The sequence below is a fragment of the Falco punctatus genome (genome assembly GCF_963210335.1).
Source record: "Falco punctatus genome assembly, chromosome: 6".
Lineage (NCBI taxonomy): Eukaryota > Metazoa > Chordata > Aves > Falconiformes > Falconidae > Falco > Falco punctatus.
In genome coordinates this window covers 90,758,547-90,783,728 of record NC_137585.1, presented here as the reverse complement: position 1 = coordinate 90,783,728, position 25,182 = coordinate 90,758,547, and the positions used below count along the sequence as shown (strand labels likewise).

Sequence of the window (25,182 nt, the reverse complement as noted above, 5' to 3'; positions counted from 1 at the left end):
CATTCATTCTAAGAACAGAACCATTAGAGGAATGAACTATCTTATTATTTTTCCCTGTACAAGAGAGGAGGTCTGATGTTCTTGTTTTCAGAATGGATGTTTTATGTGACTACTACTGTGTAAAAATTTCAGTGGAGGGGCCAGGAGCACAGGAACCAGACCTCTTCCCTTATATTTGGTGTCCTTGCCAGTTGGCTGGGGAAATGTGTTTTCTGCTTTCCTGAAACATGGTGGATGTGGGTTTTATACTTGTCGAGATGAGAGAATTTGTCTCCTGCTTGGAGAAAAGCTCATATAACTGGATGATGCGTGAAACATTGTACCTATTTCATTTGTAGTTTTCAGTTAAATTGCTGTGCTCTGTTCTGAGCTTTGTACTAGATGTCCTCTCAGTATACCTGGTGGATCACATCCCTCTGATGATTTGTGTGAAGAAATGTCAGTTTGGGGACCCTACATGGGAATTCACCAATCTTAAATTGGCAGAAGTAATATACATATGCAGAGTTCTAAACATCTGGGTAGCTAACTGAAAGCAGAGGAGTCTCTTCAGGCATTCAGTTGACTTAGGTGGCTTGGTGTGGTTTGGTAGTCAGGCCTAGATCATCACTAAAGCATTTGGGTCCTTTTCTGATCTAAGGTTAAGAGGATTTTGTCAGAAATTCTGGCTTTTATTGTTGTTTAAGGTTCATATGTAATTTTGTGGAATTTTCATACTTCTCTGGTCTAACTGTTGAAATAAATATTACCCATTTTTAATATCATACTTGTCCTGATGGTAAAACTGTAATATCATCACCTTACTTAGAAAATGTTCTGTGTGCATGTTTTGAGGTGATTTAGGAGATTGTTGATGGAAAGATTGCATCTGCTCTCAATTTTAACAGAGCCAAGTTTGTAATGGTTGAAGTGCATCACCACCGTATAGCTTTGTATTGTCTTCTGCCATTTTATCTCCTTGACCAAAGCAAAACCACCTGAATAGGGCAGTGTGCAACATTATTTCTTGTATTGTATCTTTGTTTTGGTTAGAGTATCTTGGTTAGATGATGCACTTTGGCATGTGCTTATAGTATCATATGCAAGTTTGGGAACTGCAGGGGTTAAAACGGACTTTTGACATAGCAGTTTCTAGAAAATCTTACAGTTTATTTTCTTTTAAGACATAATTATCTTGACTGTCAGGATAAGGTCCAGGTATAGGTATTTACAACTCAGTTGACTCTTTAAACTATTTATAGTTAATGGAAAAATACAACTTCCTGAGGGCAGTTCATCAGACCTAATTTAGGTGTCTGCATTAGAACAGATGAATCATTCTTTAGAAATGCCTCCAAGTGATGATCAAAAGCCTACACTTTTGACTGTCAGACGTAAAGTTCAGTGAGTGGAATCCCATTCCTAGTAGCTGTTATGACAATCAAAATTCAGAGGCTCGCATGATAGAGGGGCTGAGTCAGGATTGCATTTTATATGTTTTGTGTTATATTTATACCAGTGGTAAACAATAAGGTGGTAGGTAGAAGGTTAGTTGATATATACATTAGATGGGTAATCTCATATCTTTATTTTTGTGCTTTTTCTGCCTGCAGTGGTGAATGCACTAATAGTGGGGTTTTCAAAAAAATTCTGTGTCCATTTTGTTGCATTTCAACACTTACTTAATATTTTACTAGCTTGTAGAGATGGAATTCACCTGGAACTGTTTGGAGAAGACAAAAATGAGACAAATAATAAACCCCTGATGATATATGTAGACAGTAAAGAACGTTGTTCAGTCATGGCAATACTTTCTTTTTTTTCCATATCCTTATAAGCATAGTTCTCTTCCTTCATTTGCCTAATTACTTTCTTTTGAACACTGCAGAAAATGCTTGGGGATCGTAAACACAGTAAATAATTTCATAATCTCCGTAATTTCCCTAGAACTATTGTAGTAGTGTGCTTCCCCCCCCCCCCCCCCCCCTTAAATTAAGCTATTCAGATGTATTCAATACAATAGTTAACCATTCATTCGATGAAGGGTACATGTTTTCTGGGCATTGACTCCCGTTTGCCTGTGGTGCAGATTCCCATGATTTTACTCAGTTATTCTTGTCCACCAAATCATCAGCAAAGAATTAGAATATTTTGTTCTCAATTCAGAAGGGTGGGTTTTTTCAAAACATTTTCCCTGCTTTCATTTACAGTGTGATCATCAGGTATTTCAGTTAATATAATAGGCAACAAATGCATCATCAGAATCTGAACTTTGGTTTTAAAATATTTACTTCTCCTTACTTTGTGAGGACACATTTGAAATATGGGTAACTATAATTTGGTTTTATCTACAGAAACCTTAAATAATATCTTTTAAGAATCTTAAATTCTTCATCTCAAAGAGGGTGCTAATTCTGAAAACAAGAGGGAACACTTCAAAGGTGGATCTTAAATAAATAATAGACGTTATGAAATACTCAACCAACTGCAGTTTTACTGACATTAGTCACCATCAGTAAGTGTTGAGGAACTGCTTATGGAGTGAAGCTCTGAGCCACTGGTCTCTCTACTGTAAGGATGCATTGGATGCAAATAAATTTGTGTACCCGCCTGGGAGTCTGTTCTCTTACTGGTCCTCATCATGCTGATTTCCAGTTTCAGGAGCTGCCAAATGTTATTTTATATCCTCAGTAATTCCATTGTGTCTAAAATTGTTCATGGCTTCCTGTTCTTCAGGCCTTCCTGTTCATGAATACTGTTCACTCTTTTTGTTGGTTTTTTTTTTTTTTTTTGTAAATCTGGAGTAAATATGCTGGAGACAAGAAAAAGTATCTTTTTTGACTGAGTCATCAAACAGAGAGAAAACAGGCAAAGTTGCAGTGGAATTCCAAGACAGCAAAGGTGACCAGTTTGTAGGGAAATTAAAAAATGCTGTCATGATCTTTGCCTAGTCCCTATACTGTAGTTCATCCACAGTAAAACTTCTCCTTTTATGTGCTCTCATTGCTTATTCAGCCATCCTAACTCTGCGTTGTCGGCTGTTACTTTTTTTCCTCATGTAGATACAGTGTTTCAGTCATCCATATGGAACTTCATCTGCTGTATTATTGTCTGATCACTCAGTATGAATAATGTTCTGCCAAGTCCTCATAGTTGCCCTTTATATATTTATACTGTTTAATTCTGTAAAGATCTATTTGTTTTGTAACTTTTTTCAGTCCTTGCTTCCTATCATTTAGGTATGTATGGTACTGCATGGGGTGCATCCATGGATATCCAAGTCCATAGGAAATCTTTTCAAGGAAGTCACGTTTCCTTTCAAAGGAAACAGTTACTGGAGAAAAGCCAAAGCACAGAAAAATGAGGAAACCTTTCTGAGTTTTATATATTTATGATTGTATAACCATCAGTTTAAAAAGGGTTATATAGAAATCACCATTACGTGTACATTCAGTAGATAGATTTCATATGAGTGTTTGCGTGCACATTAGAGAAACGTGTTTTTTTCTGATAAAAGCATTATTCTTTCTTTGGGACAAGCACACTGCAGAACATTTTATGACTATGCTTTTTCTAGAGTGGGGTTGGCAGCTGTGAATTTTTTGTTTGTTTCCTTGTAGTTTCTGTGATTCTGCTTATGAGACTATTATTCATCATTGTAACAGGCTCATTCTATTCATACTGCATTTCTTTCTCCACAATTCAAGTTTCTTATTTGTTCTGTTCACAGGTAGTGAAGCTAGATTATAATCCTCTTCTCAGAGTTTGTCTTTTGTTGTGTTTATATACCATTTTGCACAGTGAGCTTCTAACGGAGAGTGTTACCTGGAGCTTCCTAAACAATTTTCCAAAGCCATTTAGATCAGAGCCAAGAACCTAGTAACAGTTTAAGCCATTTTTTAGTTCTTTAGTTTCCTAGAATTGTGACAGAATACTAGGTTCTTTTCAAGATGTTTAAATGACAAAAGACTAGAGATAAAAATACTGAATTATTAGAAGATTAAATTACATATGCTACACTGAAAAAATAAAGCTCAAATTATTTTCCTAATGAAAGACTGAATTAAGGATAATTGTAATCAGCTATAAATATCAGTGCTAAGAACATAAATTTCGTAATAGAAAACATGTCTGTCTCAACAGAGATATAGAAGAATCCAAAAGACAGAAAAGGAAGTGAAATAAAAATCAGGCAGGAAACAATAACTTATTTTTCAGAATGGGGGCAATTACTTTTTGGAACAACTTCAAAGTGATAAAACACTGCAAATTTAAAAAAGAAAAACACAAAAAGAGAGCTCACTAGATGTTATTCTCAAGTTCACTCGTGGCCATAAAGTTGAAGCAAGAATTAATTTAGAGAATTAATATAGAAAGTGTTTAGCAGAGGGTTGGGTTAGACCCTCATCGTTAAATAGTTGCTTTGTATTGTTGATATTGGACTTACCGAACTTGCTAGTCTTTTATAACTCTGAATTTAAAATTCAGGTTACAATTTTCCGTTAACCTTATAGCCCCTTTTAGCTGGATCACTAGATTGAGATGCTATACAATTTCAAATGGCTAAATACATTTTAAAAATCCCCTCCTACCAGGAGAGCTTGCATTATGAGGCAACAAAGACTGTCCATCTCAGGAAATCCAGAAAAGGGATTCTGTTCTTTATTTTCTTTGTTGAACATTTATTTTCTTTTACAGGGTTAAATTGATTCTGTTACATGCTGAATGACATTTCTCAAGGTGTTTGCTTGTTGGCCATGTTAAGATTTCAGCTTTACACAACTGTTAGTGGGGGAAACCAGGCCATGTGGAGAACTAATTAATTAGCAGTTATGTTATTAGCCATAAGTGACTGGATTATAGAAATAACCTGTTCTGCTTAAAAAAGGCAATAGGTAATTGGGAAAACAGATTTAAAGAGACGATGCTTTGTTCAGCTGAAAAGTGTAGACTGGTGATTTTTTAGAGGCTAGCATTTTAATGTCATCTATAAGATAAATTTTAATAGTAATTTTTCAGTTAAGTAATTAGTTTTTAATTTAATGTGAAGGAATAATTTGTATAGCCCTTGGGGGGAAAAAAGTAAACAGACCATAAAACTGAAGCCTCAATTAAAAAAAAGTAATTTGAAATAATTTAAAGTTAGCAGTGCCACTGAATTCAGTCTCTTGAGTTTTGTAACAATTTCGGTATAACTGATAGGAGATTAAGGTAGCAGTGTAATTGCTGTTCTGTTAGACCTTCTCTGGTCTCAGTGTGATTTCATCATAATCATTTTGCGTATTTATTGCGTATCATAGGGAAACACTCTTCCAGAATGAGTGATTAAGGAATGGGTCGCCCAGAGAGCTGTGCGGTCTCTGTGCTTGGACGTACTCAAAACCTGAATGGACAAACCTTATCTAGCTGATACTGCTTTGAGCAGGAAGGTGGAACTGGACAAACTCATGAAGTCCCTTCCAACCTCAAGTATTCTATGATTCTTATCTGTTTTTCTTAGCCATTAATCTTCTTTTCCTCTGAGTGGCTTTTCCAAAGTCAAGTGTATCCTCCTGTTGTGCAAACTGCCTTTGCTATTTCAAGAAGGATCATACTGTCAGAAAATGATCTGTTTATGAAGGTGTCAAGACAGAGGTATTAGTGCCCCTAAATGGACTCTTTTGACAAGCTGTCCTCTGAGCTCACTTATTTTGGGTTTGTGCCTTTCAATTTAGATGATGACTTTAGCAGCAGGAAGTCAACTTTCTTAGGCTGCAGCTCCCTGTGTTCTTTGTTTCTCTGTGTCTTCTGTGTATATAGAGGTGGAAGTCATACATGACTGAAGATCCTTTTACTCTCCTTTAAGCTCATCCTAAACTGAGGATTTAAAGAACTTTGGTAACCTTTCTTTTCCTGCCTGGTGGTTAAGGAGTCTCCCAGGACAATATTTTTGTGGATATCTTTGTATTCTGATTTTATTGGATGTAGCATGAGAGACTACCAGGACTTAATACATGTTCTTTGCTTACTTGCTGTGCCAGTTACAATGCAATCATCCTTAGATCTTCTTTTTGAAGGCACAGAGTTCTTTGCTTCTGGAGTTAGGCCAGTGTTCATCAGCTTTCAGCACTAAGGGTAAATCTGTTCTTTATGCAGCTGACTCCAGTCTTTGAGAGAATTCGGACAGTTTGCTGTAAGAGTGCAAATGGAAGAAATAGGACACTTGAGGGGGGAAGAATAAATACACAGATGAGAGACATATTCCTATTCAGAACTGCAAAATGGATGGTCCTTATGACCCCTTTGTTTTCATTTCTCATCCCTGGTCTGATGAACTGCTTTTTACTGGCTTGTGTCAGAGAGTGGCTTCTCATTTTCAGGGCATAACTTCAAACAGTGCTAAATTCTTAGTTACTGCTGCATATTTCATTTTATCAGCCATTCCAGCTTTCATTTTTTCCTGGCTTCAATATTGTTGAATATTGTGTTGTAAAGCATGCAGCTGACAGGGGAAGGCTTTATTTATAAACGTTGAGATTTATTTGACCTGGAAACTGATTGCAGACTTTGAATGTATGTAAAATTTGAATGCTACTATTTAGAGGGGAGGGAAAGGCCCTTTAGCCCAGGCTAGTATTGCGGTCATACATATTTCCATAGAAATGCCAACTTTCTACCGCTGCTGTCATTTTCCATTGTTTAATACTTGGCCATAGTAGTCACTGGTGTTTGTTGAAGAGGGTGTTTTTTACAACACTCTGCCTGTCAAATTTATCCCAACGTTTCAGAGAATGCCTTCAATAATTTCTGAAGGCGCTAACTTTTTTCATCCAAAACAAACAGTAAGCATCAAACTATTTGTTCATGTTCTGGTCTGTTTCCAGGATCATGTGCATCCTCTGCTAGTCCTATCTTAAGAGGCTCAGAGACTATTTCATTTTGAATATCCCGTATCTTCATCACTCTGGAGATTTCTCCGGCCCATGTCTGTATAATGCTTATTCTTTTCTTAGCTATTGCTTTGACTTAGGAGAGCTGAAAAAATACAGTGATTGCTAATGAGAAAACTTGCTTTCTGAACAGTTGGTGCCTTAGGACGTATTCAGAAGCCTTCTTGTAGGGGATATCAAGGTTCCAGTGAGACCAGGAGAATCATTCCACCTAGGTTTTAAGAAATGATGTAAAGTCTTGGCAAAGGAGTATGCTAATGACACTATATATTAAATATTCTTTGCCTTTTTATTTGGAGATGGCATTGTTCATTGGGAAGATAGTTTTGCTTCTCTGTCTTTTATAGGAAGTGCTGGAATATGGACATCTCTGAATAAGACTGTCCCAACTGAACATCTCACAGCATAGCGAAAGTGAAGGTACCTAACAGGATTCAAGCACACTCTGTAAAGATGCAAGTCACCACTGTGTCACTTCTGAGGATTGTTCCTTTTCCTGAGACTTTATAGAGCTGTGTCTTGAAGATGTGTTAACTTCCGTTGAACATTTTATTGTACCTGAGACCTTTGGGTGGGTAGGTGCGTTCGCCAAGCACTCATCCTCTTAGATACAGGCCCACTTCTCCAGATGACCTCTGTGAATGAATGGTGCTTAGAGTCAGTCCCCTGCAGTTTGAATGTATGTCTGCACAGTCATTCAAAGGAGAAAAAAAAAAAGTTACTGATGCTAATGGAGTTTCTTTGAAGCAGACAAATAATGTGGCTGGAGTTCTTTACCATTTTACTTTAGAAAGAATCAAGCAATGAAAGGAAATTGCTTAGTTTTGAGAGGAAGAGACAGTGGAGTATGCTCTGTTCCTTCATACCACATGTTTGTTAGGGATGCAGGGGCTGGGATAGGGAGGTTCCTGTTGGAGGCTGAGGGGTTCTGTGCAGGTTGTAGTGGTTAGATTCACATCTGTGATGTGAAAACATTTTCAGGAAATACATCTCAAAAGCCTTCAGTTACAAGAAGGTTTATTCTTTCTTTATCCATGTTCATTGCTGTAGTTAAGTCCTGTCAATGCAGAGGTTGGCAGTCTTCGAGTCATTCGAAAGTCTGTACTCACAGATTGCAGTTTTGAGGACTCCTTAATAACAGTCTTTCACCGGACTGTCAAAAAGCTTTTCAGTATGCTATATTCAGATATGTGTTGATAAGCTCAATGTGTAGGACAAAATTGAATGATCAATTCAATAATAACTCCTTTTTTGTTTTGTTTTCTGAGTGTCTTGAAAGGACAGCTAAAACAAAAAACAGCTAAAACAAAACAAAAATTGTCACATTATTATTTTATGATCATTTATATCTGTGATGTATATAAACTGAAGTCAACCAAAGTGGTATTTTGTTGTGTGGTTTTTTTAAAATTAAAATATTTTCAGCTTGATGAGAGCTGAGGCTCTTCCTGTAAACACCACGAAAGAACAGGCATTTTGCAGAAAACTCAGAGAGAGGAGAGATGAAGGGAGAGGTGAACTAAGGTGAAATAGGAGCTGGATAATGCAAAAATGATACACTTCTAATGATTGCGTTCCCTAATATTTAAACCTATCTGAAATAAGCAATATATGTAAGCTTTTGCTTGATGTTGTAATTTTTTTTGAGGAACCGGTGGATTTTTACGTTACTGAATTTCCTCCCAAAATTCGGATTCTGATCTGGGTGCTGGTGTTTATAAAGTTTAGGTTATACGATACAGGCTGTGCACCACTCTTTATACTGAAGTATGAGGTCTTCTGCCAGTCTGTCTTCATCCACAGATAACTGATCTATTCATGTGAACAGTCATTTTCTTTCATGACATCTGTTTAAAAGATTTTTTTACAGGCTGTCTTGTATCTCATATATTGCTGGTATTGACAGTCTACTTAATTAAACTTCATTATAGCATGTGGCTTAAACTTACAATTCTCTTTTACAGTTTGGAAGAACAGAAGTAATTGATAATACTTTAAATCCAGATTTTGTAAGAAAATTTATAATGGACTACTTCTTCGAAGAAAGAGAGAATCTGCGGTTTGATTTGTAAGTTAACAATCTTTGACTCTAATATTGCAGCCTCTGTAAACACATTAGGTTTCATCCAGCATAAAATTAACTTGAGAAGAGGTAGTATCTATTGACATGGATTACGTTAATAAACATGATTAATTTAGCATTGCTACCTCAGAAATAAATATGTAACATATGAATGACTGAGTTTTAAAGAAATTGGCAGGTATTAACTAGTCAAAATATAATCTTCTTCACAACCATTACTTTTAGAAGATAGAAAGCTAAGGGTGTCAAAATGTTAAATATGGTGGCAGTATAGCTGATAAAACAGGTATGGGCATAGTGTCCAGAAAAAAATATTGTAGAAGTAGTACAGAGCCAAAACTTTCTTTACTAAAATAAATGCCAGTATTCATCTAAGTATACCAAATTTTAAGATTTTAGAATGAAAGCGGCTGCTCTAGAATTAGAGGGGTTTTGACCTTATTTCAGATGTACACATTTCATTCCACTGGTGAAATTGGTTTGGTTTTCACTTTGTTCTTTGGAAAATAGAATCGAGAGTCCAGTCACTACATCACCTTGCATGTCATTTGTTACATTTCACCTCAATCTTGTTATTTCAGTCTTTGTGATAATCAAGCTTGTCTTGTTTCATTGGTTATCATCCTCCTTTTTTTTTTTTTCCCCAGCAATTCTTCCTAATCTTGCCCTATGAGAGAGCACTTGAATAACCCTCACAGATAATTAAGGGAAAGCCATTCACTCAGTTTTGCAGTATAGTGTGCATAGTGGCCACAGTTTTTCTTTAAGTGTCCTTTAAGTTGAACAATCCTTTTCCTTTTTTTTTGTTTCCTTTGCAAGATGTACTTTAGCTTAAGTTTTGTCAGTTCTTATTTTGTGTTCCTAAGATTTCTGCCTTCATGTGTATTTCTTTTAGTTTATTTGTTCTGAGAAATATTTAGGGGAATCATCTGTTAAGTTACTTACCAAATAAATATATCAAGAAAGACAATGTAGTCTGCCTTCCTATACTTTCTAATCCTGAAGACTGAGCTCTCCTGATATGTGTTATGGAGTTGTGACAAGTCATACTCAGGTGTTTATAGTAGTGGTAAGTTGTAAAATTATTGCTTCCCAATTTAAAGTTATGCTGCAAGTTTGCCTTGATATAGAAATTGCATTTATTGCATTTCTGTCTTGTAGACAGCAAAACAGATGAAGAAAGACTTCATAATTTGCCTAAAATCTCCTAGCAAGTTCATGGTAAATCCATTTTTAAATCTTCTAGGCTTTAGTGTCAATGTACCATTTACTTATCGAAGTAGTTGCTTTAAAGCAACTCTGACAGTCACTTGCTTTTGCTTTTTTTTTTTTTTTTCCCCCACCCCCCCACCCCCACGTTTCTGGAATGGAAATCAATCTGTACATTAAGCAGGGCATAAAATAAATAGTGCAGTAGTCACATTAGTGGAGATTCTTACTGTAGCAGTAGAGGAAAAAGTATGATGGCTATTAGATGTCTATTAGCAATGTTAATAAAATCAGGTGCTGATTTTGTTTTAAGTTGCCAGCAGGGTGTACTGAAGTGCTCTTGAATGGCAACATTTCCTGTATTGTGAAAACAAAAGAAAAAAACTCATGTCTTTTTACAGCATGCTATAATGCTTCCTAAGTTAACAAGTGTTGGAGGGATGAGTGAGGAAAAAAGTTCCGTTGTGTTCTATACACAGGTAACAGCTAGCTGTTTCCATCTAGACTAAAACTGTTTCGAGGAATGATAGGAAATAACTCAATGCCAAGGTAGATTACAGAGTGCTTCTAGATGCCTAGGTACAAATTCTTTCATCTTCACCATGGAAGCCTGGTGCAGACTTCATTTTTTATTTTAGAAGTTGGGTTTAATGTCATTAAATCTGCTGAGTATAACTGTTGCCTGCTATTTAAAATAATTTTACAGAAGAGCTAGTCCCTTTGCAAAATAAAGGATTCTTCTCCAAGTGCAGGTAAAGCATTGCTGAAATAAAGACACAGTTGGGGCTGTGTAGGAATCTTGATTTGATGGCCTCTGGCTCCTCATAGGATGCGTGTATGTTGTGGGGAGGAGGCAGTGCAATAGAAGAGATGAGCAAAAGAAATGAACCAGAAAGAGAAAGCTAGGCTCACTTCTAGGCAAAGGAAGGAAAATCTGTAAAAAGCTTCTGGATAAGTGCTATTTGAATAGGACTTGGAACTGGAAGGGAAAATAGTTTCCTGTTCGATTCTTCATGTAGTCAGAGAAATGGACTCCTGTTTGTTTATTTTCAAAAAGTTGTAAATACCAAACATACTCCGTACTTATCAGAAAGACCTGACTGCTTTCTGCTGCAGTTCTGGATTACCTGGACACAAGTGTATTCTGAACTCAAAGCTGAATAACTGTTTTTAATGTTTGCCTGCAAATGACCATATAGCCATAATCTGTGAATTTATTTTAGAGTCTTATAACAGTGATAGATGAGAAATGAAATACTGTAGAACACAGAGTTAAAAATGTGACTCTTGTATAGCTACTCATGGATTAAAACTCTAAAGGAAAGAATAATCTTTAGAAAACTTTCTGGTTTAAATTCTTCAACAAAATTGTGTACTGCTATTGGCCAAAGTGTTATTTTTCAAAGAAACAAACTCCTGATACGATTCATACTTTTTGCAACAAAAAGAAAGTGGTGAGTGTAGCTCTGAGCCCACTCCTAAATTGTACAGCCCTCAATGTCTCAGGACCCTTTCTGTTTATATTTGATTTTGCCAGTGAAGTTGTTTTCCTTGTGTAGCTCGTCCTCAGATCAAATTACGAGTTGTGTTTTTCTGTTCAGTTTCTCCAGACAGTATGCAATTTTTTTTTTTTTAAATAAACACTCAACCCTCATGTTAGTGATTTTTATAGTCATTTCTTTGTTTACAAATATGTTTCTAAAACTTTGACTGTGCTGCACCATATCCAGCTACGTTATGGTATTCCTGTCCTCCTGACTTGTGATATGGTCCAGAATGACAGAATGGTCAGGGCTGGAAGGGACCTCTGGAGATCATCTAGTCCAACCCCTGCTAAAGCAGGTTCACCCAGAGCAGGCTGCACAGTCACATCTGGGTGGGTTTTGAATGTCTCCAGAGAAGGAGACTCCACAGCCTCTCTGGGTTCCAGTTCCAGTGCTCGGTCACCCTCAAAATAAAAAAAAAAAAAATCTTATATTCAGGTGGAACTTCCTCTGTTGCATTTTGTGCCCATTGCCCCCTTGTCCTGTCACTGGGCACCACTGAAGAGCCTGGCCCCGTCCTCTTGGCACCTGCCCTTAAGATAGTTGTATGCCTTGATAAGATCCACCCTCAACCTTCTCCAGGCTAAACAGTCCCAGCTCTCTCAGCCTTCCCTCAGAAGGGAGATGCTCCAGTTCCCTCATCCTCTTTGCAGCCCCGCGCTGGCCCCTCTCCAGTAGTTCCCTGTCTCTCTGGAACTGGGGAGCCCAGCACTGGACGCAGTGATACGTGATGCATCCCGTCAATCAGTTGTGGCAGCACAGCCACAGGGATAGCATAGCATGCAGTGGGAATGGAAACACACAGGGGAGGCTGAGGTGTGGGCACAGAGGATACTTTTTCAAATTAGTTACTGGTATGGAATCTGAGTGTAGGATTTGTTAAAAATATTACTGTGGATTATTTGATAAAGATGGAAGACTCTGAGAGTATAAAGATTAGAAATCCCCTGAGAAGTTCTTATATTAAGTTCTTTAATCTCTCTTGAATTCACAGAGTAATTTTTTTTTTTTTTTTTTTAATCTGACTGAAATATAGCAGAAGGGAAACAACAGCATTTTCTAACAGGAGGAAGAACAAGATTATGATAAGCTGAAACAAGTCAAACTCTTGCTGAAAGCAATTTAACTTATTGTCAATTATTTCTACTTAATTAGTCAAATGACTGAAAAATTACCTAAGAAATTAATTTAGCAGTTAGTATGCTAAGATTAATTTTTAATTTTTGTTCTGGTTTTTGGCAGGTTTCATGGTTCAAACAGGAATATCAGAATAATTTCTCTTAGTAGCCTGCACTTTGTTGAAAAATATTTCATTTTAAATAGCTAGTGAACCATAATCCTGTAATCTGTGGTGATTCAACTTGCCTTCCTTACTGGTGAGACTTCCATTCATATATCTGATTGTGTAAATTTCACACACTGAAATAGGTGAAAAAAATTGTCTGGGTTTTGTTTCTTTACTTATCCTCAGATCTGTCATTTGGCAACTCTGATATAACATTCCCTTTTTTTTTTTTTTTTTTTTTTTTCCCAAGCTACGATGTTGACTCAAAGAGTCCTAACCTGTCAAAACATGTAAGTTTTCCTTGCTATTATACTTTCTTGTGCTGAAATATTTACACTTTTCTAAATATGTGTATTTTCTTTTGACTGTAAGTAATATCAGATACATAGAGACAAGTACAATGATTGTGCTGTGGTTAGTAATATACATAATGCTCATGAATATAATTTCAATGGGACATTCCTCCTGTAAAGGGCATATTTGAGCACATGTGTATACCTTTTCAGGTATGTGATATGCTGCCTTTTGTTGATACTTCTCTGGGTCCTAAAAATCTTAAAATATTTCGATTGTGTCCCAATTAATATTAGTAGAAACCTTTTATGCTTATGTCATCTTGAAGTGGAAGGGATTAAATACTAACTGTAAAATTTAAACGTGTGAGAGTAGAATTCAGAGGGGTTTGAGTGAATTTTTAAAAATAAATACAGGGAGGCTTTGGTAAGAGAATTTTTAAGAATCTGGAGCAAAGGAAAAGAGAATAATGGAAGGAATGTTGTATGTGTGTGCTTCACTGTGAAGAGATAAGACTTTTAGCCGTTGATCTCCAGTTAAATCATCCCTGTAAAGATTTAAAGGCCTTGGCAAACTGTTCTCTATCTCTGTCATCATGGAAAGGTGTTCTGAATAACTGCAATGCTAGCTAGGAGGACGCAGAAAATAGAATCTTTCCTGAACTGTCTTTAACAAGAATAAAGCCTCATCCTGGGCTTCTGCCCAAGATTGTGTGCACTTCTGTAGTTACCACTTTGTCTGATTATTATTGTTTTTTTTCCCCAAAACATACTACTTTGTATGAAAACCTCAGTTAAGTTTTTTTTTTTAAAAGGTAAGACACAAGATAAGTTAGTCACTATGGAAGTGCAAACAAAGATTATGCAAATATATAGCCTAGGTTTCATTGATTACTGGAGCAAGAATGGAAGGTTTGAGTATCTTGCCGAGCCCATGGAAAAAAAAAAAAGGACAGAACGATGAGGAAACAAACCAATGTTCTTCTGAAGACTATTCAGGTAGATCTTGAATTACATATGTGCCTGTTGCATTCTAATTGGTACAGGCTAAGCATACTCGGGTGTGTTAGGTCCTGTTTTTTAAACAGTGCTAATTTCCTGAAATCTTCAGTTGTGGAGGGGAACTTTATTCTATAGACATTAACATTAATATCAGAAATACCCGTTTCCCTCTCTTGTCTTTAAGAGGAAATCTGTACAAGTCGGTGTAGACTTGGTATCTGTACTGAAGACATCCAAACTATGCCATATATTATGCATATGAAGAAGAAGAAGGCTCTGAGAACCCTGTGAAAGATGGTACCTAGAAATGTGTTTCTTAACTACAGCTATGCATTTGCATCTTTTCCGAAATGCTCAGGGTTGGTCTGGACTGTTCCTTTTGCTGCCAGTTTCCTGTGTCTCTTCCCGGTAGCTCTTACGAATTTGGACAGTGAGTTGGACATGAGCAGGGCTTTGCTCGTATCCATGCGCTGGGAGCTTAGTGTTTCTGAAAAATGTCAAGCTAGTAGTATTTGCATAGCTAGATTCCTCATATGTTCAGTCATCTCATTTGGAATAAGATCTTCCCTGTTCCTAAAAATAGCTGTTGACCCATTCCTTTGAAAATACTGGGCAGCATCGTTTAGTAGAAGAGTTTGTGGGATGGAAAAAGAGTCCTGAAGAATCTCAATTTTAGTGACTCAGTTTTGGCAAAAAATGGGAAGCAAGTGAAGCAAGTTCCGTAACAGATGTATGAAGTAACCAGACTAGACAATGCTGCCGTTGTAGCTGGCTGTAATGATGTTCATAAAACTGGCTGCCTGAAATTAGACTTTTATGTTCATGGTAACTTCCTGATTTAAGAAAAAAAAGAAACCCCAGAGTAATGAACAGTTGTCATTAATAACAGATTGTGGAACTAATAGGCATTAATCATAGAAACTCCACCCAAAAAAACCCCAAAAAAACCAAACAACAACAACAAAAAAAAAAAAACCACAAAAAAACCAGGAAAACTTGTGGAATACATGGTTTTGGTGCAGAAAATGTTATTATTTTAGAATATGTAGTGTCTGATGTTTTTGGAAATGAATGAGGAGCTGAGTATTTTCAGATGAATTTTAGCCATTTAAAAAGACTTAGTCTTCATGGAAATAGTGTTGCAGTGTCAGATCAGTTAAAGAACATATTTCAAAAATTTATTTTTTGAAGGGTTATTTTCCTCTTGAGTGAGCTTCGTTCTCAGATCCAATTCACTATATGGACCCATAACTGACACAGCTCAGAGGTGAGAATGAGTGGCCTGGACTGAGAGAAGAGTCAGAACTACTTGTACAGATATTCATTACTGTACACAGTATCATAAAGTTATGGTTTGCTGTGTTTAAGGAATTAAAGTGTCTCGATTCTCATTACTGTCTGTGAACAAATCTAAAAAGCTACTGTTATGACTACTGCCAGTGATGCTGGAAGAACAGAGGTAGCAATGTCTTGTCGCCTGCAAGATAGAGTTGGACTGCAGCATAACATTTTTTTCAATACACATACAACAGATTGATATTCCATTCATATCTTTATAATACTTGTTTTACAGGGAGATGTGAAAATTACCTGATTTTTAGTTATACAGTTAAATTATAAAACAGGAAGATAAAGTCTGTTGTTAAAGTAATGCTTGTGTATAATTGTGAATCCAGGATGCTCATACAGATCCTGTGCAGTCTTGAATTTCTGCCAACAAAATTAACTTTCGTGAAATTCATAAAATCTGTGTAGAATCTCTTAATAAAAGAGAAATTTATTAAAATGCTCTAATTAAAGAAGGTAAAGAAACAGTCATGTTTCTAATGCTTTTAAATTTTTACCCTTTCAGTTTAATTTTTGTTGCTAAAAAAGATAACATAAAAATAGTGGAGTGCATTAGAATTACTTCTATAAATGCAACCCAGTGTTATTTGAAATATGTATTAGTGTCTGCTTTATGCTTTGTTATTGCATAATTATTATTAAGATGCAAAGTTCAGCAGAACGTGTTCTTACTATAGTGAATAGTCCAGATAAATGGGAAACCACATTTGTTTCAATGTGAGACATGAATTCTCAGGTTTTATGTTAATGCTTTTCAGGATTTTTTGGGACAAATGTTTTGTACGCTGGGAGAAATAGTTGGATCACAGGGGAGCAGACTGGAAAAATCAATTGTGTAAGTATGTCATTCTTGAACAGTGGGTAAATATATACTGCTTCATGAGGTGAGAGTTGTGGTTTTTTGCTGTGAGGTATCTTGATATACGACGTTGACAGACATGGTCTCTAAGAGAGAACAGATTGTTAGGTACAACAGAAGCCTTTCTTTGTAGACGATGGTAATTTAAGTTTCAATTTGGACAGTTAGGAAAGGAATTGACTCATCCAAAATTTTTGTCAGCCTCATTACATCCTGCATTAGAAGTAGTTTGAGTATACTAATTTTTAAAATATATTTCCTTCTAGTTTGCCGATTAATACATCATAAATCTTTATTGCCTTTTGTTCAAGCATCAAGGAAGAAAATCCTCACTGTTTCAAATAAAAACATTCCTACTTATGTTTCTATTGTTGCCAAGAATACAATACCCAAACAATAAGGCAATCTGGAGTATTAAATATTTTCTATTTATCCTACTAAATTTATCAAAACTTCCTTATGATCAGTGGATTTTTCTCCCACCAACAGGATTTTGATGTTTGTGTACTGTTGTTCATAGGGGCGTACAGATTTTTAAAATATAAATTTTGATCAATTTTCATTTTCTATTCCTAAATAATGTTTGAATAATTGAAAATAGTTTACAATTTTTGTTTAAATGTATGCTAAAAAATCACATATGACATTAAAAGCAAATATTTAAAAGTATAGGTGGACATTTCACGTGATGGTAATATCTTTTGATTTGGAATTTTTGTGAGTTTTTTGTTTTGCTTTTAATAGTAATTGCACTGCAGAGAATGATCATGAATTTGATTACTCTGTCTGATGGAGTGTTTCTTGTCCTATTTTACTGGGTTCATTATGAGTTATGTACCAGGGTTACTTCATTTATTTTTCTTCATCACTGATTTCTTTTTAAGGGCAGATGAAGTTCTCAGGCTTAGGAAGCTTTATATTACTGTGGGCCAAACTGTGGTTGAAAACACCACGTGGGGCACATATTCTGACTTGTATTCAAATAATAAGAACCTGGATCTGGACAAACTACAATAATTTGCAAAACTCAGAATATATGTAGATATTATTTCAGCATAATTGCAAATACAAGAAAACTCCCTGATCAAGTTATATTAATGATGTGTTATTGATCTGGTGTAAAATTCTTAAGAAATATGTTTCTAGCTGTAAATTTTATTTTCTATGTATATATTTGATGTAATTAAGCATTTCTGTTACACAGGTGACCCTTTTATATCTATCTTTAGTGGTTTATATGGTTTATACACTACTTTCCTTTTCATGTACATATCTTGTATCCTGTACCTGTCAACTACAAACTTAAACATTAGTTTAAGTAGTAGCTTTGAAATCCTGTGAAAAATCTCAGAAGTCAGTATTTTGTTATCAGTGCCCAACATACACCAATGGTAATCTTTTCCCCTAGATTTTATTAGAGCCTTTTTTCTTGCTTATGTAAAGAAATTAATGTCACTGGTAAAATATTTTTAAAAAAAATAATTTCTTTAGTTTGTATCAAATAGTGTGGTGATGTCATGTGGAGGTAGCCCTAAACTGAAAACAGTGGCCAGCTTCAAGGAGACTCAAGTATGACAGCTATCATTTTCTCTTTCAAGAACTTTGAAGCATTGAGCTGTCATGTTAAAAACTTCTCAATACTTGAACCCAATTCAGTTTTTACATTTTTACAATTCCAGCGCAAGCGTAAACTTGGAAAAGCATCTGAAGGTTTCCTATTTCCATGCCAAAAATAATTTCATGTTGTCTCGAGGTCTCATTCTGGATGAAATAACAGTTCAGGACAGACCATTTAAATTGATAAACTGAAAGACACTTTAAAGCAGGGGTCCTCAAACTTTTTAACCAGGGGGCCGGCGCGGATGAAGCGGCAGGCAGTCATCTGCGGCTGCTTGGTTTCCCCCCCAACCCCCGGCGGAGGGGTTCTGTAAATACAGGGGGCTGGATTGAGGACCCTGGGGGGCCGTATCTGGCCCACGGGCCGTAGTTTGAGGACCCCTGATTTAAATTAAAACTATGTAATCTAATGGTCCTTATGAAATCATAAGAGCTTTATTTTGAAGTAAAAGAAATATTTCCATTACAAAAACTATGGTAAACTTTAATTATATTTTAAGTTTAGAAAACATTTTAACGGGATTTAATCTTCTTGAATTTCTGAGACTTATACATACCTGAAACAAATCCTTTGAATCATAAACCTCAGGGGTTGGCTAGCACTGCTTTGCGGGGAGGCATTCCTGTAATTATGCCCTTCTAGTCCATTAGCCTTGACAAAATTCTGTCTGTAAATGTCTTCCAATCATTTGGGTTTTGTACGAGGGAAAATTTAAGATATTCAGCAGGACTTGTTTATCATACAGCTCATGCTGACAAACTGAATAACACGAAAAAACTTGAAAAGTCTGCAAAGCATTTTCACTTAGCATTTTGTCAAAATAGGCCTTTGATTTAGTTTCCCTAATTTACAGCCAACTGCAGATGTTTCAAATTGATTTGTAACAAGTGTAAGCTGTTAGTTCTCTTGCTGAATTTCATGAGTGCTTGTGGTGGTTTGACTCTGGCTGGATGCCAGGTGCCCACCAAGCCGCTCTATTGTTTTTCCTTAGCTGGACAGGGGAGAGAAAAAGTATAACAAAAAACCTCATGGGTTGAGATAAGGATAGGGAGAGATCTTTCACCAATTACTGTCACAGGTAGAACAGACTCGACTTCAGGAAAAAAATAATTTAAGTGATTACAAGTCAGAGTAGGGAAATAAACCCAAAACTTAAAAATGCCTTACCCCCACCCCTCCCTTCTTCGCAAGCTTAACTTTACTCCCAATTTGCTCTGCCTTCTCCCACCCCAGCAGTGAAGGGGAACAGGGAATGGGAGCTGCAGTCAGTTCATCCCACATTGTTTCTGCTGCTGCTTCCCCCTCAGGGGAGACTCCTCACACTCTTCCCCTGCTCCAGTGGGGGTGCTTCCCACGGGAAACAGTCCTCCGTGAACTTCTCCAACATGTGTCCTTCCCATGGGCTGCAGCTCTTCACACACTGCTCCAGCGTGGGCCCTTTCCATGGGGTGCAGTCCTTCAGGGACAGCATTCCATTCTGCATCCCCCATGGGGTCACAAGTTCTGCCAGCACCTCTGCCCCAGCCTGGCTTCTCTGTATGGGTCCACAGGTCCTGCCAGGAGCCTGCTCCAGCATGGGCTTCCCATGGGGCCACAGCCTCTTTTGGAGGTATGCTATCCCAGAGGCACTACCACCATTGCTGATGGGCTCAGCCTTGGCCAGCAATGGGACGCTCTTAGAGCCGGCTGGCATTGGCTCTGTTGGACATGGGGGAAGCTTCTAACAGCTCCTCACAGAAGCTGCCCCTGTAGTTCCCCTGCTACCAAAACCTTGCCATGCACACCCAATACAGTGCTGTGATCATTACTGCGGCAGCATTCTTTAACAATATGATTCATATTCTGTTTAATATACAGAATTGTGGTTAGTAATAAATGCATTTTTTCTGCATTTTTTTCAAATATGTTTACTTATTGCATTTTGAGGGGTTCCAAATGCAGTTCAGTTGCCTGATCACCGTCACTCTGTCTTTATGACAAGTCCTTAGTAATCTTCCCTGCATGCTCCACAACCTCTCCTGCCCTTCTCACCTTCCTTCCCCAAGGACTATACCAGTACTTATTACACTCTTTATTTTTAAAGCAAAAGCTTAATTGTCCTATAAACAATTCTATTAATACCACTGCATGTTCCTTATTATTTCCCTTTTCTGCGCTGGTAGGGCTGTGCATACTGAGAACTATACCATTTTAAGGGTAAATAAATTCTTCAACTCTGCAAGTGAGGCAGGTTTCAGTATCTGCAGTATAACTCAGGAGAAATCTCACAAACATACTATTCAAACTTAAAAACATACCTATGCAGACAGTAACAATATATGTTAGTAGTAATCCTTCGCTGTATCACTTCCTTAAGTTACTTGAAAAACTGTCCAGAAGAAAGGTACTTTAAAACTGTCACTTTCAGTTGTCATCAGGGTTTGCAGATGAATCTTAACTTTTAAGATGTCCTTCAATTTCAGTAGCTAATCACAAGCTGTCTGCAATGAAATATTGTCTAAAACTTAACACTAAAAAAAGGGTTAACAAAACCCCCAAAACAACCAACAAGAGAAAAAAAAAAAAACAACCAAAAAAAAACCAAAAACCCTCTGAAATTGACTGCATCAGTATCACAAATGTTAAATTATTGTTTAATAGATTATGGCTACTGTAGAACAGTAGGAAACTGCGAATTGTAATCTAGCTCCTGCAAAAAAACCCTGCATAAACAAACAATGCCAAATCAGATGGTCATATTTCTAACACAATCATACAAAATGGTTAACTTCAGCAAATATTGTGGTTATTAGACAAAGGTGTCTCGTGATTCTCTTCTTAATTCCATTCTGGATATTAAATTTCTAGAAACCTGTCAGGAAATAGCCTTCAGGTCAAGTATAGTAAGTGGCATAATAAAAGAGGTGTGTTTGGTTATGTGATTAAAAAGCATGCCTGCAAAGGAAAAGAGAGGCACAATGGCAGGTGGGGGAGCCCAAACAGTACCTTGCCCTGGCCACTTCCAGACCCATCCCAGGAAAGCCATCAGCCCACTGAAGTCCCATCTTCACACCCACATAGGAGCACGGAGGTACAAGGCAGGTGGGGGAACTCCAGTATCCCAATTAGAGAAACAGCTCCTGCCAGCTCCTACCAGGGTTGTCCTAGGAGAGCTTCAGCACCACGGGGTGGGGACACACACTCTCCACTTGTTCTGGACATGTTTTTAGTTCTTGATGGTGAGCAGGTTGGTCACATAGTCTCACTACTTGAGCACGCTAACACTACCGTGTCAATCGGGACAACAGGTGCCTTGTTTTGTTTACTTCTACTAAAATAAAAGTTCCCTTCCTTTTCACTCTCTAGGCCTAACTTATGCTAACTGCCACAGCGAACTGTGTTGTTGCAACTCCATTGACTGTTTTGACTAGTTGTCAGTTGACTTTATGGGAAGCCTGTGGTGATTTGGTTGAAGAAGATGCAGACTTTCAATACCTATTTATTAAGACAAATCTTACTGATTTCTTGAAGGTCTTTATAGTTCTTTCTGTCTTCAGAATGGTAAATTATTCAGCACGCTATGCTTTCTTTTTCTGAAAAAATTCCTGAAATTTATTTTAAATGTATAGATTAAAAATCATCCATTCAGCAGTTTGTTGTCACTTGGTACAGGTTAACTAAAGTCTGAAGTAAGTAACAGATGAAGTTTAAAGTTTAAAATTAGCTATGAGAAAGGAAAATATATCAGTGAAGACTCTATAGCAGAAAGGTCTTTAAATTTTTTCACAATTGTGTGGGCCTGCAATACATTTTCTTTTGGGTGAACAAGCATTGCTCAGGTCTGGCTTCTGATACTCTGTTACATGGCAGCTACTAAATGGACCCAAATCAGTTATCCCCCTGAAAGATTTTTACATATACCTTCCTTTTTGTGTATATGGTGTGGGTAGGTATTTGTTAATGCTAATGAGAAGGTGTTCATGACTTTTTATCCGCTCTTCCCAACGTTCAGGTTTTATTTTGTCATTGGTTCTTTTGACAGTGCTGTGGCTAGATGACTGCTCCTGGTTGATTGTTCACTCTGGGCTCTCTGAAGCCTGGATACCTTGGTGTCTAGGAGATACTTGTTTTATTTTTTTCATTAAACCATTGCATTGCATTTCAGTATTGTTTGCTTATAGGTGTGTGTTTACTGTCTTTCAGTATTCAAGTAACAATAATTAAATTGATAATATTGTATGTCTTCCATTCCTAAGGACATTTACTGCTTTAAATTTGCCATTCTCTTTAGAAAGTCAAGTTCTCGTTCACATAACTTGAATGTTCTTTATGATCTGTCACGTAAGATCAGAGAGCTTTTTCTCTTCACAGTATTTCTGAAGTTCATTAACATTTTGCCTTTTCTGTTCTCTGCTGATGGATGTACAAAGAAGAGAATGCCCAGTGCTGTTTTAGTCCCAATCAGCTACCCTACTGAAGTAGCACTTTTTGTACTTCAGCAGCTTGAGAAGCACGAATTCCATTTTCTGATTGGCATTCAAGTGTGCTCTGACATTCTTTCAAAATAAAAATAAGAAAGACTTTAAGCTTAAACCTCAGATCTATCTGCTTTGGATATTTACATGAGATTCAGGACTCCATGGCTGCCGTGAGCTGGCCAACTCCCAGTCAGATTGTGTATCACCAGGGAAAGTTCCCTTGGAAAGTCTAGCATGAAAGGATACTCTTGTCCTTCATCAAAATGAAGGTAAAACATCTCAAGCCTAGAGTGACACCATTGCAGTGGTCTGTCAGGCAGGCGGAAACATGCCTTGCTACTAGCCTTCCTGGTGAATGCAAAAGTGAAGATATACATGCACATTTTTCTTCTTTGCCTTCATGACAGGCATGACTCTTAGTTTCATTGGTTTTATAAGCACCAGCAGATTATGCCGCTGAGGCATGAACCTAATAGTATTTGGTCCTGGCATATATGAGGATGTCTCCTGAGCCTTCCTCTGCTTCTGCCACCGTTAAGGTCTTTGAATTTGATGCAGTCTGTCACAGAAGGCTCTTGCTTCTGGTATGGTAGTGCAGTAGCTTGGTATCCCTGTGACTATGAGCAGTTTTGTTCAAGAACACACTTCAGTGTTGCACTTTATTTTACAGACTGGCCAGGTACAGAGGTGAACATTTGCTCTGGATAATTTCTCTTGGAAAATAAATCTATTCATACAAAGCAGGTGAAATGGAGAATCTGACATTTTAACAGTAATGTTTACTTTCTTTACCTATTGGGTTACTAGATTCATTAAATGCCTTCTCAAGACAAGCTCCGTGTGTAAGATTTATTCAGATGGGCCTTGTGTGCCCCAGCATGAAAGGATGAGGTGCAGATGTATCTGCTTCCAAAAATGATACAGCTTTATTTTTCTCTGAAGAGAGCATCACCTTCCCAGACATTATTCAGAATTAGATATTTGCCTGTTCTGTCTTCCTAAACAGAAAATGCTAGCCACGTTTATAACTCTGAGCAGTGCTTCTTTCAGGACCTACTAAAAGTGCATTCCTGTAGGGATTCCCTTTAATGAGGAGGCAGAGCCACTGCAAAGCTTAATGAGCATTCTATGCTAGTTATTCACATCTGAGTGCCATTGCCTGCTAATGAGGCTGTACTAGAGCCAGCTGGCCTATTTTGGGAAGTTCTTTCTCCTGTCATCTTGCTGTGAACATAATTGATAGAAAAACATCTGAACACTGGAATTGGGACTTCCTATATATTTGTCCTATCCTCTTATTTGTGGTTGTGACTGGCAGAGGGCTAGGTTCTGTAAATTCAGAGCTGACTGTAAATTTTTGAATGGTCTGAAAGTTGTTCCATCCTCTGCCTCATTGCAGTTTCAGCTTGCAAAATTGGAGGTTTAAACTCTCAGGTTTGAATTCCCAAATAAATTTTCATCTTTTTCTGACTTTTTACCAAGTCAGGAAAGGTCCTCCTTTCAGTCCTTGTTAAAGCCCAAGTGGTCTTCAGAGTGTCCTTTCAAACTTCTCTAGGTGCTGTAGATGTGGTGTCTCAGTCATGGAATCGTTTGTTCTAAAGAGACAATAATTATTCCTCAAGGCTGTATCTTGTCTAGATACATGCAGGTATTGTTGAGGACCTTTCATTTGATGATGGCTTTCTGTTCAGTTCCTCTAACAGTCAAATTATTTGCTCCCTCAAATACTGTCCAAAAAGGTGACCACTGTAGAACACCTACAGGTTCTGGGCTCTCAAACTAGTAGAACCAATTGAAATGTACATCTTCCTCGTATTTTATCTTCTTTTATTCAGTTTGCACCCTATTCACACTTAGACTGGTAGATTTTCTATATCTGAGTATTAGATAACTAGCACTGAGTGTTGGGAGTTGACAATGGTTATGCAGTACAGATTGCCTCGTTATTACTCCGCAAACCCTGATCTATAACTCTTTCCAGAGAAACTTACCCTGAGAAATTGGTTCAAATAAACGTAAACTCTATATTGTCACTTCAGTGCTATAGAACCAGTTCAAGGGCAGCTCAATACTAGCTATTCCTTAAAGCTAAAGAGGATGGGCAGTGGCACTGCGTTCTGGATTTAAACAAGTGGAACTCTTACATGCTTATCTTCAAGGTAATAATAGTCAGTATTTCAATTGGAAGGTCTGGTCCATAATGCTGAATGTCCGAGTAATGTATTTTCATACAATAAGACCAGCTTGAAATTAATTTATTATTTTCTCACAAGGCATTGTTGCTAGTTAAAGGTCTTTCCATTAGAATGATCTGTGACTGCTGAAGTTTTTGTCAGGGTGCTGACTTCACATTTAAGAATTTCTTTCTTAATGAATTGTTTGTGAGGTAGTTTGTAAGAGAACAAACACTTTAGTGTCTGCAAACGGTCCAGTACTTTTTTTCCTGCATGTAGTCTCAAGGCAAGAATACAAAGTTTGTATTTAATAGCATCACAAACTGCAGAGGTCATTTGGTAGAGCTTTTAGTTCCTGAATAATGAAACCTTTCTGTTCTGTAGAGAAGTTCTGTGCTACTCT

At 37.2% G+C, this 25,182-nt stretch overlaps 1 protein-coding gene across 2 annotated transcripts in view; it reads left to right on the top strand.

Moving 5' to 3' along the window:
* The window catches only part of CPNE8 (copine 8), a 110,416-nt gene that overhangs the window by 22,458 nt on the left and 62,776 nt on the right, over nt 1-25,182 (top strand). The window contains exons 1-4 of one of the 2 annotated variants that reach the window (XM_080391756.1): nt 5,909-7,328; nt 8,873-8,976; nt 13,280-13,319; nt 16,430-16,506. In XM_080391756.1, coding sequence (XP_080247882.1) covers nt 8,933-8,976; nt 13,280-13,319; nt 16,430-16,506 — 161 coding nt within the window. In that variant the 5' untranslated portion in view covers nt 5,909-7,328; nt 8,873-8,932. Of the gene's footprint in view, nt 1-5,908; nt 7,329-8,872; nt 8,977-13,279; nt 13,320-16,429; nt 16,507-25,182 lie in introns of those variants that run through there. The other variant, XM_080391755.1, reaches the window with a different exon arrangement.